The following is a 16361-nucleotide window of genomic DNA, read 5'->3' as shown; positions in this document are numbered from 1 at the left end:
GACCGAAAGTTTCCCCCAATACTTGGTGCAGGTTGCCAGCTTGAACAGGGCCATGACGATTCGCTTTCGGGTTGGAACCGGTGGCAACATCAGGACTAATATTACAGTCCTATCAGAAGGGCAACTGTTCCCTTTTGATGGCAATTCCTCCTCTTCTGATTGCATTTATTTGTGAAATTAAAATGAGAGTAAACTGGCTAATTTCAATGAATTGTCTCAATACTCTCCCCATTTTACCAAAACTTCCTATTTATTTATTTTTTTAGCAATAAAACACATTTCTGAATAACCCTAAACTTATGCGACAGTGTTTTTTTTTTAGGCATGACGTCATCACGCACACCATTTTTATGGATTAAATGCCATTTGAATGGAAACAGGCAGAAGACGTCAAATTGTGCAAACATTTTTTTACGCATTTTCACTTTGTCGACAACAAAATAGCGCGAAAAGTGGATGGAAACTAGGCTACGGATGTATTTTCTAAAAGCACGTGGGGGCTTGTGAGTGTTACCAGCTGTTGTAGAGCAGTTCACAATCATTAGGACATATCTTAAATATATGACAAGCGATCACTAATGATCTGTTGATGATGATGATATAGTGTTGATGAAATATGACAATGTTTACTTTTAATTGTTTATATTGTAATACGGTGTAGATTATTGTAAGAGTGCACATTTTATTTTCCGCATCTGTTTGAATGAGCAGCTGGAAGCAGTGAAGCGCAAACATTTCAAAATAAGAGTCCCCGGTGTATTTCAGCCTTTAAAGTTGAAAGTTCAGCGCTATGAATAAAATAATTGTTTGTTTTGGTATGGGGATACAGTATTAATTTGAATTGTTCAGGTCTTAAAAAAGGTCTTAAATTTGATTTAAAAAACACTGCAGCATCCCTGATACATAAGCTGAAGGGTAATGTGAGACAGCAGTTGTTGCATGCTCTCATTTAAATTCTAATCTACTGGAATATCAGCATCCTTATGACAATAGTGTACTGAGATGCATTCTTTTAAAAATTAAATAAAAATTGTTACAATGGTATTTTCAGAGACTTAGAGTTTAGATATTTAGGTATTTTCCCAATATTTACGATAGTTTGGCGTATTGCATATATAAACTCAGCAAAAAAGAAACGTCCTCTTTATTTTCAGCAAACTTAACGTGTAAATATTTGAATGAACATAAAAAGTAACAGTCAGTATCTGGTGTGGCCATCAGCTGCATTAAGTACTGCAGTGCATCTCCTCCTCATGGACTGCACCAGATTTGCCAGTTCTTGCTGTGAGATGTTATCCCACTCTTCCACCAAGGCACTTGCAAGTTCCCGGACATTTCTGGGGGGAATGGCCCTAGCCCTCACCCTCCGATCCAACAGGTCCCTGACGTGCTTAATGGGATTGAGATCTGGGCTCTTCGCTGGCCATGGCAGAACACTGACATTTCTGTCTTGCAGGAAATCACGCACAGAATGAGCAGTATGGCTGGTGGCATTGTTATGCTGGAGGATCATGTCAGGATGAGCCTGCAGGAAGTGTACCACATGAGGGAGGAGGATGTGTTCCCTGTAATGCACAGCGTTGAGATTGCCTGCAATGACAACAAGCTCAGTCCGATGATGCTGTGACACACCGCCCCAGACCATGACGGACCCTCCACCTCCAAATCAATCCTGCTCCAGAGTACAGGCCTCGGTGTAACGCTCATTCCTTCGATGATAAACACAAGTCTGACCATCACCCCTGGTGAGACAAAACCGCGACTCGTCAGTGAAGAGCACTTTTTGCCAGTCCTGTCTGGTCCAGCGAAGATGGGTTTGTGCCCATAGGCGATGTTGTTGCCGGTGATGTCTGGTAAGGACCTGCCTTACAACAGGCCTACAAGCCCTCAGTCCAGCCTCTCTCAGCCTATTGCAGACAGTCTGAGCACTGATGGAGGGATTGTGCATTCCTGGTGTAACTCGGGCAGTTGTTGTTGCCATCTTGTACCTGTCCCGCAGGTGTGATATTCGGATGTACCAATCCTGTGCAGGTGTTGTTACACGTGGTTTGCCACTGCAGGGATGATCAGCTGTCCTTCCTGTCTCCCTGTAGCGCTGTCTTAGGCGTCTCACAATACAGACATTGCAATTTATTGCCCTGGCCACATCTGCAGTCCTCATGCCTCCATGCAGCATGCCTAAGACACGTTCTTGCAGATGAGCAAGGACCCTGGGCATCTTTCTTTTGGTGTTTTTCAGAGTCAGTAGAAAGGTCTCTTTAGTGTCCTGAGTTTTTATAACTGTGACCTTAATTGCCTACCATCTGTAAGCTGTTAGTGTCTTAATGACCGTTCTACAGGTGCATGTTCATTAATTGTTTATAGTTCATTGAACAAGCATGGAAAACATTGTTTAAACCCTTTACAATAAAGATCTGTAAAGTTATTTGGATTTTTACTAAATTATCTTTAAAATACAGTGTCCTAAAAAAGGGACGTTTCTTTTTCTGCTGAGTTTATATATATATATATATATATATATATATATATATATATATACACACATACATACACAGGGCCGTAGCAAGGTATTCTGGCCCCTGACTGTATATTGGTCAGGGCCCTTTTCCTATTAAAAAAATACAGTTTAGAATTTGTTGTGGGGCCCCCTGGACCTGAGGGCCCCTAGAATCGTTACCACCTTTCACCCCACTAGCTACGGCCCTGTATATATATGTATGTGTGTGTGTGTGTGTGTGTGTGTGTGTGTGTGTGTGTGTGTAATTGCAAGTGGAAGCTGAAGTGTTGGCAGATTTTACTAGGTATGCTTTAAATGTATAGACTGATTGCTGAATTCATACACTTATGTTTGTTTTAAACTTCATCTGTTGACAACATTTTTAAACTGCCCCTGAAAATGGTCGTTTTTCTTGTATTTTAAATGGAATAATTAATTTCTTAATATATTGAACAGACTACAATTGACTACTATTTAAAAGAGGCTAAAGTCTATCATGGGTACGTCTGTAATCCAAGATTATTTTCTTACTCCATACAGTGTCATATTTACTGATAGTAAATGACTGATGAAGTCAAAGCTTCTCTAGCATTTGTGGTATATACTCATTGTCAAGTTAAAATAATCTCCATAGAGGTTAAACTGAATTAAAACTCGTCTCATCAGAATCTCCTTTATAGATTTACAGTCTAAATAGGTGAGTACTCTAAAGACTTGAATCAGCTAAGGTGTTTAAGTGTGTTTTCTGTCACTAAGGAGCTTTAATTTGTCTAAGCTGGTTCCGTTCAAGGGCTTTGGTGTAGCATGTTTTCAAGAGATCTCTCTTATGACCGATTACTGATGCTGTATGACAACTGTCCTAGAGACCAAAAGGACAATTAAAAATCATCCCATGATTCTTTCCCACAAACCACTTTGGACCAGTGAAAATTCCACTGATTATGAAAAAATGGTTTGTTTTCCAGCAAACTGATTTGTTTGCATACTGTTCTGTGTAACAGCTAGGAACATGGGGAAGGTTATGTCTCCCTTTTTTAGATTAAAAAAAAAAAAAAACAGGGGAAAAAATTATGTTAGATTGTTTTCAATGTGTGTGTGAGTTTTAGCAGTCGATACCACCAGTTTTTTTGAGTGTAGAGATGTTCCTATTGACAACATAATCTTATTTTCCAAAATGCCAGATGTCCAAAATATGACAATTTGGGGTTTCCCATGAATCACTGAAGAGCTGAAGTGCTTCATTTCTCAATGTCTATCTCAGACATTGAATGATTAGAATGGAGCTACATTTATTAACTGCTTGTTTTGTCATAATCATACTGTTATAAAAGTTTGCAATACAACTATATGGATTTTTTTTTATTTTTTTTATGTGAGCAAAGGTGAAAGAGTGTCTGGGGATGTGAACACTAGAGTGTGCCAATATCAGTGCTATTTTAATGACGGGGTGCTGTATTTAGCTATAATCTATACAAAAAGTAAATGTGCTAAATGTCACTATGAAAGTGGAGGAGAAAATAACACAGCATGGTTCATTTTACCATTAGTGCAATAATAACTATGTTAACACAATTAAATATGGTTTCAGGATCTATAGGGAAGTTCTGTAAGGATATAAATCGTTAATAACATTGCAGAATTCTATAAACAGCGCCAACCTGCATCTCAGAATAGCATTCTGAGAATATATTATTTTTGTACAGAGCGGTTATCTGAGTTACCATAGACTTTTTTCAGTTCGGACCAGTCTGGCCATTCTCTATTGACCTCTCTCATCAACAAGGCATTTCTATCCACAGAACTGCCGCTCACTGGATGTTTTTGGCACCATTCGGAGTAAATTCTAGAGACTGTTGTGCTTCAAAATCCCAGGAGATCAGCAGTTACAGAAATACTCAAACCAGCCCGTCTGGCACCAACAATCATCCATACAGTTATATAATCAGCCAATCGTGTGGCAGCAGTGCGGTGTATAAAATCATGCAGATACGGGTCAGGAGCTTTAGTTAATGTTCACATCAATCATCAAATGTGATCTCAGTGATTTGGACTGTGGTATGATTGTTGGTGCCAGATTGGCTGGTTTGAGTATTTCTGCAACTGCTGAAATGAATCATTGTTTTGCATTGCATCATGCTGATTTGCGGTCGTCATAGCAATCAGTGTTGTTGTTTTTTTTCTGTGTTATTTCTTTCTCTGTCAATTATTGCAGTAAGGCTGTGCATAATTGTGCAGTTTGCATTCATTTACTTCATGCACAACGAGATGCTATAGTATAGGAGTGTCTATCTGCTGAATAACTGTGTCTGAATAATGTTGTGTGTGTGTGTGTGTGTGTGCATGCATGCATATAGAGGGAAAATGATTATAAGAATGAAGTTGTGTGTCATCCATACTCTGATTTGTTGGGAATAACAATCATCTCCTGCCAGTGAGACGAGTTGAGGGGCTCCCACATAGCTGTCAGGGCCACAGAGCCCTTTTTGTGTTGTTGCTGTTCTGGCTGCCTGTGTCTCTCACAAATGCAGGTCAACGGGCCCAGCCTCTCTTATGTTTCACTACTGCTATACATTGAGGCGATGTCTCTTTGAATTCTGCCAGCATTGAGCACCTCCCTGCAATTCAATTTAGTAATACAGTCTTGACTGCATTAACCAGTCTATCATTTTATACACTGCTGGACCATTTCTCTTATTGCATTTGAAGGCATTTGGTGAGCAAGTGCACAAGAATAAATGGGTTTAATGCATTAGCCACAGAACTTCTCCTTTGGTGGTCTGCAAAGAGTTACACTGGGGCAGGTTAAACATTATGTTGTACGTTGTTGAAATTGGCTGGTATATTTAAATAAATAATAGAGTCATTTAAAGTATGTTTATGGAGCAACCATATAAAGTTTACTTCATGAACGTAGCCTACATTAGTTTTTGGACTCGTGGCTGTTACTCATGCATGGAATATTTGGCTGAAATGCGGGATTGCCTGCTTAAAGGAATATTCCAGGTTCAATACAGGTTAAGCTCAATCGACAGCATTTGTGGCATAATGTTGATTACCACAAAAATTAATTTCGACTCGTCCCTCCTTTTCTTTAAAAAAAGCAGAAATGGAGGTTACAGTGAGGCACTTACAATGGAAGTGAATGGGGCAAATTTAAAGGCAGAAATTCGATTAATTCTGTTAAAACTTATGTATCATTTGAGCTTTAAAGTTGTTCAAATCGTAATTTTTATTTTAGGGTTGTAAAATTGGATATAATTTTACACAGAAAAGGTTAGTAAGCAATTTTATTACACTAAAATCATGTTAAAGCGCATATTGTTTACACCTTGTGGCTATAGGCTACTTTCGAAACAGTATTTGACTTCCATTGTAAGTGCCTCACTGTAACCACAGTTATTTTTTTATTTTTATTTTTTTTTTAAAGAAAAGGATGGACGAGTCGAAATAATTTTTTTGTGGTAATCAACATTATATAACAAATGCTGTCGAGTTGTGTGTGTGTGTGTGTGTGTGTGTAAAAACGAAAGTATTAAAAGCTCAATGAGAGTTTTTCCCTACAGGGGGTCTGTGAACAGTTACACTGGGGGTCCTAATATAATTACCCACTGATTTCTGCACATTACGTTTGTTTACTCAGCTCTGAAGAGGCGATAAATAAAGGCTTAATTGCGGCAGAAGGAATGCACGCTGTTAAGTGTTCTCAGAGAAAGACACTTGAAGGGGGGTGGCCCGGGCTTGCCGGGTAATGGCTGTCAAGCAGAATTTGCGCCCCCTGGTAGAGAAGCGACACGCTGAATGGGGTTGCCCGCAACCTCCGTGAGCTGGGTACTTGATTCCTCTCTCAAATCTCCGCATGTTCCCCTTTTCCTCCTCCTCCCTCAGTGCTTTAAATGACAACCCTGCTCTCGCGCTGAATGGCGGCGGTCACGGGGTGTTTTCGCTCCCTTTCATCTCGTTTATAAGGACCGTGAGATATTCTTGTCCCTCGCCTGTTGTCGGATTTGACAGCGGCTCCATTCACAAAGAAACTGGCCGTAATTAGTGCAATTATGCTGATTCGCACTCGTGTTGGAAACGGAACAGAGCGCGCAGTGTGCGCGAGCGCGGAGAAACTACCAAAACAGAGATCAGTCAATAATGATGCCATCAAAAGTATGTCGAGTGACGAGCGGATGCGATTGTGAGAGGAATAATGAAAAAGCCAACCACATCAGAGCTATAAATGACTATTGTGAAGTCGTGAATTTATGGACTGAACCGTCTTTGGACAGACCATTGTGCAATGTATACAGTGACGTAAACAACAACGCTAATAACGTTTTTCAGATAAACCCAAGAAGTATTTTTGTTTGTTTGTTTGTTTGTTTTTATGCTGCTGATGCCTGTCTTTCTCATGTCTGACCAATAAATAATAAATGGGACTTTTAAAAGAAAACATTGCTTTCCATATGGAAATACTTGAGCAATATCACACGATCAAGAGTGCTTTTGTTCTGAATATCAGCACGGCTGTGATTCGGCCATACTAGGCACGAGGCCGCAGGTAATCACAGCTGTGCTGATATCTGAAACAACAGTATGATTGCTAGTGTGATATTGCTTTTATACAACAAACAAGTGAATAATATCAAATAACTTCCGTTTCAGACAAAAATTGGCCAGTTAGTTCATGCATTTCTTCTCTGCCAGCAAAAATACTTCCAAAAGAAGTCAATTAGTATCAAGCACAACTCTGCACTCATACTCTGGTTTTAAACTAGCATTGCATAGTTCATAAACAAATCAGTGAATGAATCGTTCATTCACTTATGTTGTTTTGGTGGTTAACGACTTTGTTTTTTAAAGAATCAGCTGAGTCAAGGACTCACTAGTGCTGTGTCTGAATATCCTTACTTCCCTACACTATATACTATGGGTATACTATGATATATAGTATGCCAAAAACAGTATGCCAATAGAGTAGTATGTCCTAATCCTCAGTATTCATAAAACAGTATGCAAGAAATACCCGGATGACCTACTAATTCCGGCAGATTCTGAAGTGCGGATCGACTGGACACTTTATGATCCCATCACTTTAGAAATGTTGGATTTAACGCTGGAGTCAGATGGCTCTTCTCAACTGTAAGTGATGTATATACCAAGAAAGTTAGTTTTGCTTAAATGGTGCTTGTTTAACAAAACCAGAGTAGATTATTTTTGCGGTTGTGGTTATTACGGCATATATTCAGGTCATGGGTCATTACCCACGTCTCCGGATGAAGTATGTCCGAAATCTACTCATACTTTCCACACGCATACCTGAAAGAACGCACTGTTTTACTGGTCGAGGAATCTGTCCTTCATCAAATACAGTACATACTGTGACAGTACGTGACTTCGGACACAGGGCTAGTGTGTCTCATTACGGAGACTGTTGCTTGATAGCACATGTCCTTTTATAGAAAGCGGTATACTGAGCACCCTCAACTTAGAATTAGCTTTGTTTGAATGAGATGGTCTTTGTAGGACAAACAGAAACAAAACATATCATTTTAGCACACCTCGCTCTCAACCTGCTCGCAAGCATTCTGAGTGAGAATGAAATCTCCGAGGTATACTTTAGTAGTTATAATGATTTATTTTAGATTATATATTATTATAATTTTACATATTGTATATTTTACACCTGTCTACTGAGGTACTTCAACTTGGGAATTGATATTACTTGCATTTGAACATCATATCTTTAGGTAAATCAGCGTAATTTTTTCAGAGAAATTATGTTCGATTATGTTGAAGCAAAGAATTGTGGGTTGTGAGTGCCAATGAAGGATACACCTCCTGGATCCTCTGAATTCCTGTGAAAGAAGGTTGCATATGAAGGCTGCATTCAGAGTGTCCTACTTGCTTTTCTGAAACGAGAAAGCCTCTGTGACGTATGAGGCTGACAAATGTGACCTCCGGCGCATGCAGCCTTCGAAACGAGACACAGCTAGTCATTTATAACAAAAAATGCGCTCATTTGTCGCCACCTACTGGTGTGAATATGCAATCACCAGAAATGGTCACTGAATGAATCAGGGAATTAAATCAAAATAAACGATGAATCCCCACTGCTATTTCGAAAGCCACAAACATTGAGAAGCGGAGTGATACAAAAAATTAAGCATCTCCTGGAACGCTGCACGCCCAATCAGATTTGAGGATCACCTTTTTCCTGGTCACGGAAGTGTTCCACGATTCATAACATAAGCCGGTTTACGTTTTCTGGTCTTTAGTGTTTTCACTTGCATGGCGATGTGATGTTTAGCATATTCAATTTGTAAAAACTGCCAAATAAAAAAAACATGTGGCTCCATTGTGTCGATACTTTAGTCACGATGAATGTCTTTTGACAGTGCCTTACCAGTCAAAGTTTAAGGAGTTAGCAGATGACATAAAGCGATGACCCAAGGTTAGTTAAGATGATAACTACTTCGAGTTATGACAGTCAATAACTGCACAAGTTGTACCTGAACTCCTTTTTACTCCCACTAACACTTAAAAATGTTTCTATTCTCCGTCTGGTTGCTCATTTCGATAGTTATACATTGCTTCTTAAGGAGACCGGAACCAGAAAACATTCTAGCGGCAATCAGAAGGTGCATCCTAAACCGCACACAAACGGCGAATGCATCAGTTGTAGTAAAAACATTAAGTGTGCCATTTGACCATACTACACTTTAAAAATTCGTACACTACATGGCTGAGTGCATAGTGTATACTGTAAGTGCATAGTGTATAGTCATTTGGGACACAGCTAGAATCATAATAGCGTCGCCGCGTGGTTGGTCAGGAAAACTGCCTGTGTGTAAAATAATTTATAACATGATTTTTGAACCAAATTGAAAATAGCCTATTTGGTCGCCCTTTTTATTCTAATTATAAAACTGCCTGAAAAGAAAGATTAACCAAAACTCTGCTCTCTGTCACTTTAGTAGGCTGTCTTTGAATCTCATGTCTGATAAATGTGATAATTGCAGCGTTTCCGCCGGATTTACTTTGATCCCTGAGGACGTTTTGAAGATGAAACGCAGTGTGTCTTTAAGACCCTGCAGAGGCCCGGTAACCCCACACGGCTCCGTTGTCCGTACTCTCCCGACTCTCTCTGTAGTTATTTGAGGGAGGCGCTATAGCCATATCTCTACTTTACCAAAAAAAAAAAAAAAAAAAAAAAAAAAACCCGGGAGAAGTAACGGGGCACTGTCTTGAGAGAACAAATCAAGCCCAAGCTGTGCAAACAGACTCTTCTCTCAGTCTCTCCGCGGCGTCGGAGTGAGTGCGGCCGATGCACAGCGGGCTGAAGCATTTGGAGGCTCGTGTCCAGTTGAAATCCTCCGCTCACCCCCTCTCTCGAGTATATGTGGAGCTCAAGCGACACTTCTATGAGAATCCCCGCTGAACAGCGAGACGAACTTTGCTTGTTTTCTTAAACCGGGGGGTGCTGGGGCGAGTCGAGGCGAGAGAGAGAGAGGGTGAAAGATGGTTTTGAACAGCCTCTCGTGGGTCCTGGCTTGGCTCTGCTTGGCTTGTTTCTCGTCTTCTCCGTGCAAAGCTCGGATTTACACCAACCACTGGGCTGTTCGGATACCCGGCGGACCCGAGCAAGCTGAACAGATCGCCAGTAAATATGGATATAGAAACCTGGGTCAGGTACGTGTGTCCCGCACAAACGAGACAATAACTAGAGTTCTGCTTGTTTTGAAGGATTCCCGATTTGTTATTTCATTGTATTTTGTATCTAGAGGTATTTTTCCTCTTTTCGAGTGTGTGTTATCGTCACTTTGATTGAAGTTCAAACGTCAGTGGTGGAAGCGCAGGGGTCTCTCTCTCTCTCTCTCTCTCTCTCTCTCTCTCTCTCTCTCTCTCTCTCACTCACACACACACACACACAAACAAAGTTTCATAGTGTTGTGATAGACTCTCCAACTTCTGTTTTAATATTCATCAATTTTTCTGTAAAAGACAAACAGGTCTCTGCTGAGTCCTCCAGCAACAACAAAAACAACAACAGGTGTTCTGGAATCTCTCAGTGGGTCTTTATGAATCTGTTTTCTATTTACTGTAACTAGTAATGAATTAAAGTAATTTTGACTGTAAAATTAGGTGTAAATGAATTTTATAAATATGAAGTGGTGAACTGAAGCCACACATGACATTGTAACTTTTAGAATTTACTTGTAAAGTTCACTATATGTGTGTAGTGTCAATGTAAACAGGCCAAAAGTGTTGCCTATTTCAGATGTTCTGAGCATTAAATACTTTAATGATGTGGAATGGTATTTAACGGAATGAAGTGTTTTAATTTGTGTAGCCATTTTAAGTTTTATAGAAGTTAAGAATGATATTATGTAGCATGAATTGCATCATATTTCTCATGCACTCCAAAAAGTCATCACACTGACACTATAAGAAGTATTAATGTAGTCCCAACTCAAATGGATTAAGTAAACTTCCGTTTTACAAATGTAAATGGATAAAAGACTATGAAAAAAGTTCTAGAAATGTGTTGCTTTAGTTCATTTTAATTAAGTAAATTGAACAAGCATTAAAAAGAGCTTTTTATGATTTACTTAATCAATCATAGTTTTCATTCATTAGGTATTAGCGAGCAGTTTGCTGGTTAAGATGCTGCTGCATTTAAACAAATAATAGGTACTGTCTAAATCAAATGTAAGTTTATGGTGGAGCCTTAAACTTTACACCGGATTGAATCAAGCCCATATGTCAGAGATTTTACCGCTGCCAGGATCATGCACTGATTTCACAATGTGTTATCCTATCATACGTCTGTTCTTTTTACACCAGCTAAAACGATTCTTCTCAGGTTCCTGCTCAACCACAACGGTGTCATATCCAGTACAACTAATTATGAATGCTATACTGACCTTCGCAACTTCTCAAACTCATGCCCTCCTGTGGGAATCAGCTGCACGATTTTGGTCTCATAGTCTTTACTCATGCATGAAATCATAAGAATGGAATGTTAGATAGCACAGGAGCCAGTTGAGTGTGTTTAGGAACCAAAGGAAGTTATTAGATGCTCCTAATTAGATGAAAAAACTATGAATCCAGTTTATAAGTGTTCCCTACATGGGTTTTATGTTTTTGAGTAGAAACTGCAGCAAACCAATGTGCTGTTCATAGCCCACTTCAACTTCGGTGAACTGATTAGGCTTATCTTTAGCTTCAAGAGTCATTGTTTTTATGGCAGGCTTATGTTTCCCTATACAGTAGTCTATGGAGAATGTGTCATGGCTGCCTGGTGTTTTTGCACTTGACAAGTGAATCTGTTGTGTGAAAGTGATACAGCCTCTACAGTAACCGATCTTCTAGTCAATCAGATCTTAAATTATTAATTTAAATGTGCCCATTTTGACATGCCCGTGGTGAATATTAGTGTTGTGTTTATACCAATATCATAGTTTCCTAAGACATAACTGCCATATTTTACTCTGTTTTTTTGCTACGTATGACGTCACAGTTCGCATTGCAGTAACAAGTCGATTCTTGTTTCGCAATCTGCTGGTTTTAGAGATTGACCAATATTGTTTTTTATGACTGACCGATGCGGATTATTTTTTTAAGTGTCCGATAACCTACTTTTTTTTTTAATTACCATTTTATGACTTATTCACTAAATCACTCACTAACCTCTGAAGGTGAACAGCCTGTTTTACAAAGCCAGTACGGCACATTGTCAACAAATAATAAATTTAACCCATTTTATTGGCAACATATTTGTCCCAGCCTCTAATTAATTCATGTAACTTCAGATTTAAGGTCTTTTGGAATGTAAGACTTTACACAATTTGTCTTCCACTATTTGAGGTCATCTTGGTTAAGGATGCACAATATATCGGCCGCCTTTTCACAGGTTTGAATCAAGTGCAATGCACTGTATTTATAAAAGTAGCTCACTCATCAAATTAATTTTAAATTGCAGAGTCATTATGCTTTTTTTTAAATAAAAGGAATTGACCATAAGAATGTAAAATTTCTTTATGTAACTGGTTCAAAGTAGGCTACATTTGGTAAATGATTTAAACATTTTGGATGTTCCTTGCAGGTTCCTTGTTTTCTGCAATTGAATCTGTTTTAAAATAAAAACAATAATCCACTTTACATGACTGATTTCATTAGAAGTGCTCTAGATGTGTCTTTATAAGGTGTGCCTTTTGTTTTTGTAATCAGACACACAAAATGTAGATTTGTCGGCAAATATACCGGTTATCAGCCTCCAAATACACTGAATTATCGGTATCGGCCAAAATATCCATATCAGTGCATCCCTAATATTTGTTTTGTCCTCTGTCTAAATTTATCGGTAAACCTGATATTAAAGAACCGGTAATCACAGACTGAGCTCACAGTGAAATTGGAAACAGTAGGTTGACTTTTCTTTAGCTAAAATTGGTCTGTGCTTACCGAATTTTGAAACACTGCCCCCAGTGGCCAACATGACAAGTGTTGTTGGGCGTATGGGCACGTCTGTGCATCATTTTCCAGGTGTATTGGGGGTGCTGCCCGGCGGCTTTCACTTTCACTGTTGTGCGCTGTCTCCGTGTTTATATTCGCGTCTCTTGCTGAATGCGCTTAGATGCACTATACAATATGGAACAGCCTTTCTGTGGGCCCCCCCTCCAGTCTGGCCGGGCTCCTCCCCTCAAGCTCGGGCCTGGGACAAAGGGTCCAGTTGCCCCCAATCCCCCCCCATCGGTGGCCCTGCTCCTGTGTAATCATGTTGGTAATCAGTTAAAGAAATCAAACCAATTTTCTGTCTTTTTCTAGTTGTATTGTGCTGTGTTCTTACAGCGGCACAGTGTAGTTGTTTTGTTGTGCTTGCTTTGTAATATAGGAAATTACATTTTTGTGTGTTGTTCCTGTAGATCGGTGATCTGAAGGACTACTACCATTTCTTCCACAGCCGGACGATAAAAAGGTCGACGCTTTCCAGCAGAGGCACACACAGCTTCATCTCCATGGAGCCAAAGGTCAGGCTTGTCACTATGACAACCCCACACCTGTGTGTTCTATGGTCTATATGGACTCCTGACTTCTTACTCATCAATGAATAGAATTGAAAGTGCATCCAAAACAACTGTTGCACAATGCAAAGCAGGTAGATAGATGCACTCAAAGACTGCGCTTTGAAATTGTGACCTGTAAATTCTGTATTCATCAATAACTTTGGGTTGGGTTATCACATTGCTTTGCCTGTTCACAATAGTGTGCATGGAATCTTCTTACAGAGCTCTTTTGTGTTAAGTTTTTAATTTAAAACACAACAAAAAAGAAAATGTTTATGATTTCCTTGTGCGTTCAGTCGAATATGATCTTGAGCTAAATAGTTGACATTGCTTATGACACGAGGATGAATCTCATGAAGCCCGTCAAAAGCATGTCTGGGTTATAAATCACTCCAAAATCAATTTGCATAAAGCCTATTATTTTTAAAGATTTCTTTGTTTTTAGCGCTGTGAGATTATTTTTGTGACGTTATATTCATGAGAATTCAGCACATTTTGTCCCAGAATTTCATTAACTTATTCCCATAATGTGAATATGCTATTTAAATTGTATTGTAAAGTATGTAAACATCATGTTAGTATTTGTTGTACTGTCTTTAATATATGCAACAACAAAAAAACAAGGTAATTTTCATTACTGTATTACTGAATCAACATGAAGAATGAGAATTACAAACAAAAACGTCAAAACACATTACAGTAATGAGAATTGGTGTGCATAATTGCCATATGGTTGCATAAATGTCAATGGATTAAAAAATATGTAGAATGTTTGTATGTTAAATGTAATTTTTATTTCAGGGTAAAATATGACTTGGACATATTTTATGGAATAGATTTTTCAGGCCAATTATCTAGTTAAATAAATGCCTCAGAGAATTAATGAATTTTTTTAATTTTTTTTATTATTATAAAAATTTATAATTTCTCCCCAATTTGGCATGCCCAATTCCGACTACTTAGTAGGACCTCGTGGTGGCACGGTTACTCACCTCAATCCGGGTGGTGGAGGACAAGTCTCAGTTGCCTCCGCTTCTGAGACCGTCAATCTGCGCATCTTACCACGTGGCTCGTTTTGCATGACACCGTGGAGACTCGCAGCATGTGGAGGCTCATGCTATTCTCCGCGATCCACGCACAACTTACCACGTGCCCCATTGAGAGCGAGAACCACTAATCGCAACTATGAGGAGGTTACCCTATTTGACTCTACCCTTCCTAGCAACCGGGCCAATTTGGTTGCTTAGGAGACCTTGCTGGAGTCACTCAGCACGCCCTGGATTGGAACTTGTGCTGACTCCAGGGGTGGTAGTCAGCGTCAATACTCGCTGAGCTACCCAGTCCCCCCCCCCAAGAGAATTAATGTTAAAGGGATTCTCTCATTATTTACTCACCCTCATGATATGTGTATTACTTTCTTCACCAGAACACATTTGAAGAAAATTAACAAAATATCATAGTGATCCGATTTTTGAAGCTTCAAAAATTACAGACAGTCAGTATAAACGTAATCGATACGACTCCAGCGGTTACATGTCTTCTAAAGCGATACGATCGCTTTTGGTGCGAAAAAGATCAATATTTAAGTACTTTTTAACTCTAAATCATCACTTTGGGTAATCTTCACGAGAGGGTGGAGATCACGTAGTCTCTCTTGTGACGTATTACTGTTGCCATGGTACGGACGTAATATCACATTCTTCACTCGGATGAGACATCCAGGATAAGCACACAAATGCACCATTGTGAGTAAAGAAACAGATAAATACAGATCTAAACCAAAACCAACAAAGCTTCTGTACAGCATTTCTCCTTCTCACTTGTAAACAGCACTGCTCTTCCAGCTGTGACGCACGTGCATCAGTTCTCAGGTGTTTCAAATGCCAATGCGATTACATCACACGCACATAACGCTGCTGACCAGAAGCAGCGTTGAATGATTTAAAATGAAATTCTAAAATATTCAGAGTTTAAAAAAATGTACTTTAAAAATTTTCGGTTGCACAAAAGCAATCGTGACGCTTTAGAAGACATTAATTTAACAGCTGGAGGCGTATGGAGGAAGTTTATGCTGACTGTCTTGATTTTTGGAGCTTCAAAAGAGAAATAGCCATCCACTTGCAGGACCTACTGAGCTGAGATATTTTTTTATTTTTCTTCAAATGTGTTCTGGTGAAGAAAGAAAGCAAGCCATACACACCTGGGATATCATGAGGGTGAGTAAATAATGAGAGAATTTTTATTTATGAACTATCCCTTTAAGTGTCTGCCATTCAGCCAGGGTGATATTCCGGTTTCATTACAAGTTAAGCTCAATCGACAGCATTTGTGGCATAATGTCAATAACCACAAAAATAATTTTAATTCATCGAATTTCTTAAAAAAAAAGCAAAAACTGAGGTTATAGTGAGGCACTTACAATGAAAGTGAATGAGACCAATTTTTAGAGAGTTTAAATGCAGAAATGTGAACGTATAATTGTATTAAAGCACATTAATTCCTCTGTTAAAAGTCGTGTATGTTTAAATTGAAGTTTTTACGATTTTAGGGTTTACAGCGTTTCTTCACTATGGGAGTAAGTGATTTTGTCACACTAAAATCATGTTAACATGCATATTGTTTACTTGTGGCTTTACTTTTGAAAAGTGAGTATTTTAGCGTTTACGGATTGATCCCCTTTCACTTTCATTGTAAGTGCCTCACTGTAACCCAGATTTGTGCTTTTTTTTTTTTGTTTTTTTAAAGAAAGGAGGGACGAGTCGAAATAATTTTTTGTGGTAATCAGCATTATGCCACAAATGCTGTCAGTT

At 39.0% G+C, this 16361-nt stretch overlaps 1 protein-coding gene across 2 annotated transcripts in view; it reads left to right on the top strand.

Moving 5' to 3' along the window:
* The first annotated feature begins 9657 nt into the window (after positions 1–9657).
* LOC127424303 (proprotein convertase subtilisin/kexin type 5-like) overlaps positions 9658–16361 on the top strand; it is a 56577-nt gene continuing 49873 nt past the window's right edge. Inside the window, exons 1-2 of one of the 2 annotated variants that reach the window (XM_051669356.1) lie at positions 9658–10174; positions 13411–13515. In XM_051669356.1, the coding sequence (XP_051525316.1) occupies positions 10004–10174; positions 13411–13515 (276 nt within the window). In that variant the 5' untranslated portion in view covers positions 9658–10003. The remainder of the gene's footprint in view (positions 10175–13410; positions 13516–16361) is intronic. The other variant, XM_051669355.1, reaches the window with a different exon arrangement.

Source organism: Myxocyprinus asiaticus, chromosome 33 (genome assembly GCF_019703515.2).
Source record: "Myxocyprinus asiaticus isolate MX2 ecotype Aquarium Trade chromosome 33, UBuf_Myxa_2, whole genome shotgun sequence".
In the NCBI taxonomy this organism is placed as follows: Eukaryota; Metazoa; Chordata; class Actinopteri; order Cypriniformes; family Catostomidae; genus Myxocyprinus; species Myxocyprinus asiaticus.
Note: the sequence above shows the minus strand (reverse complement) of the source record. Positions and strands in the feature narration are given on the sequence as shown.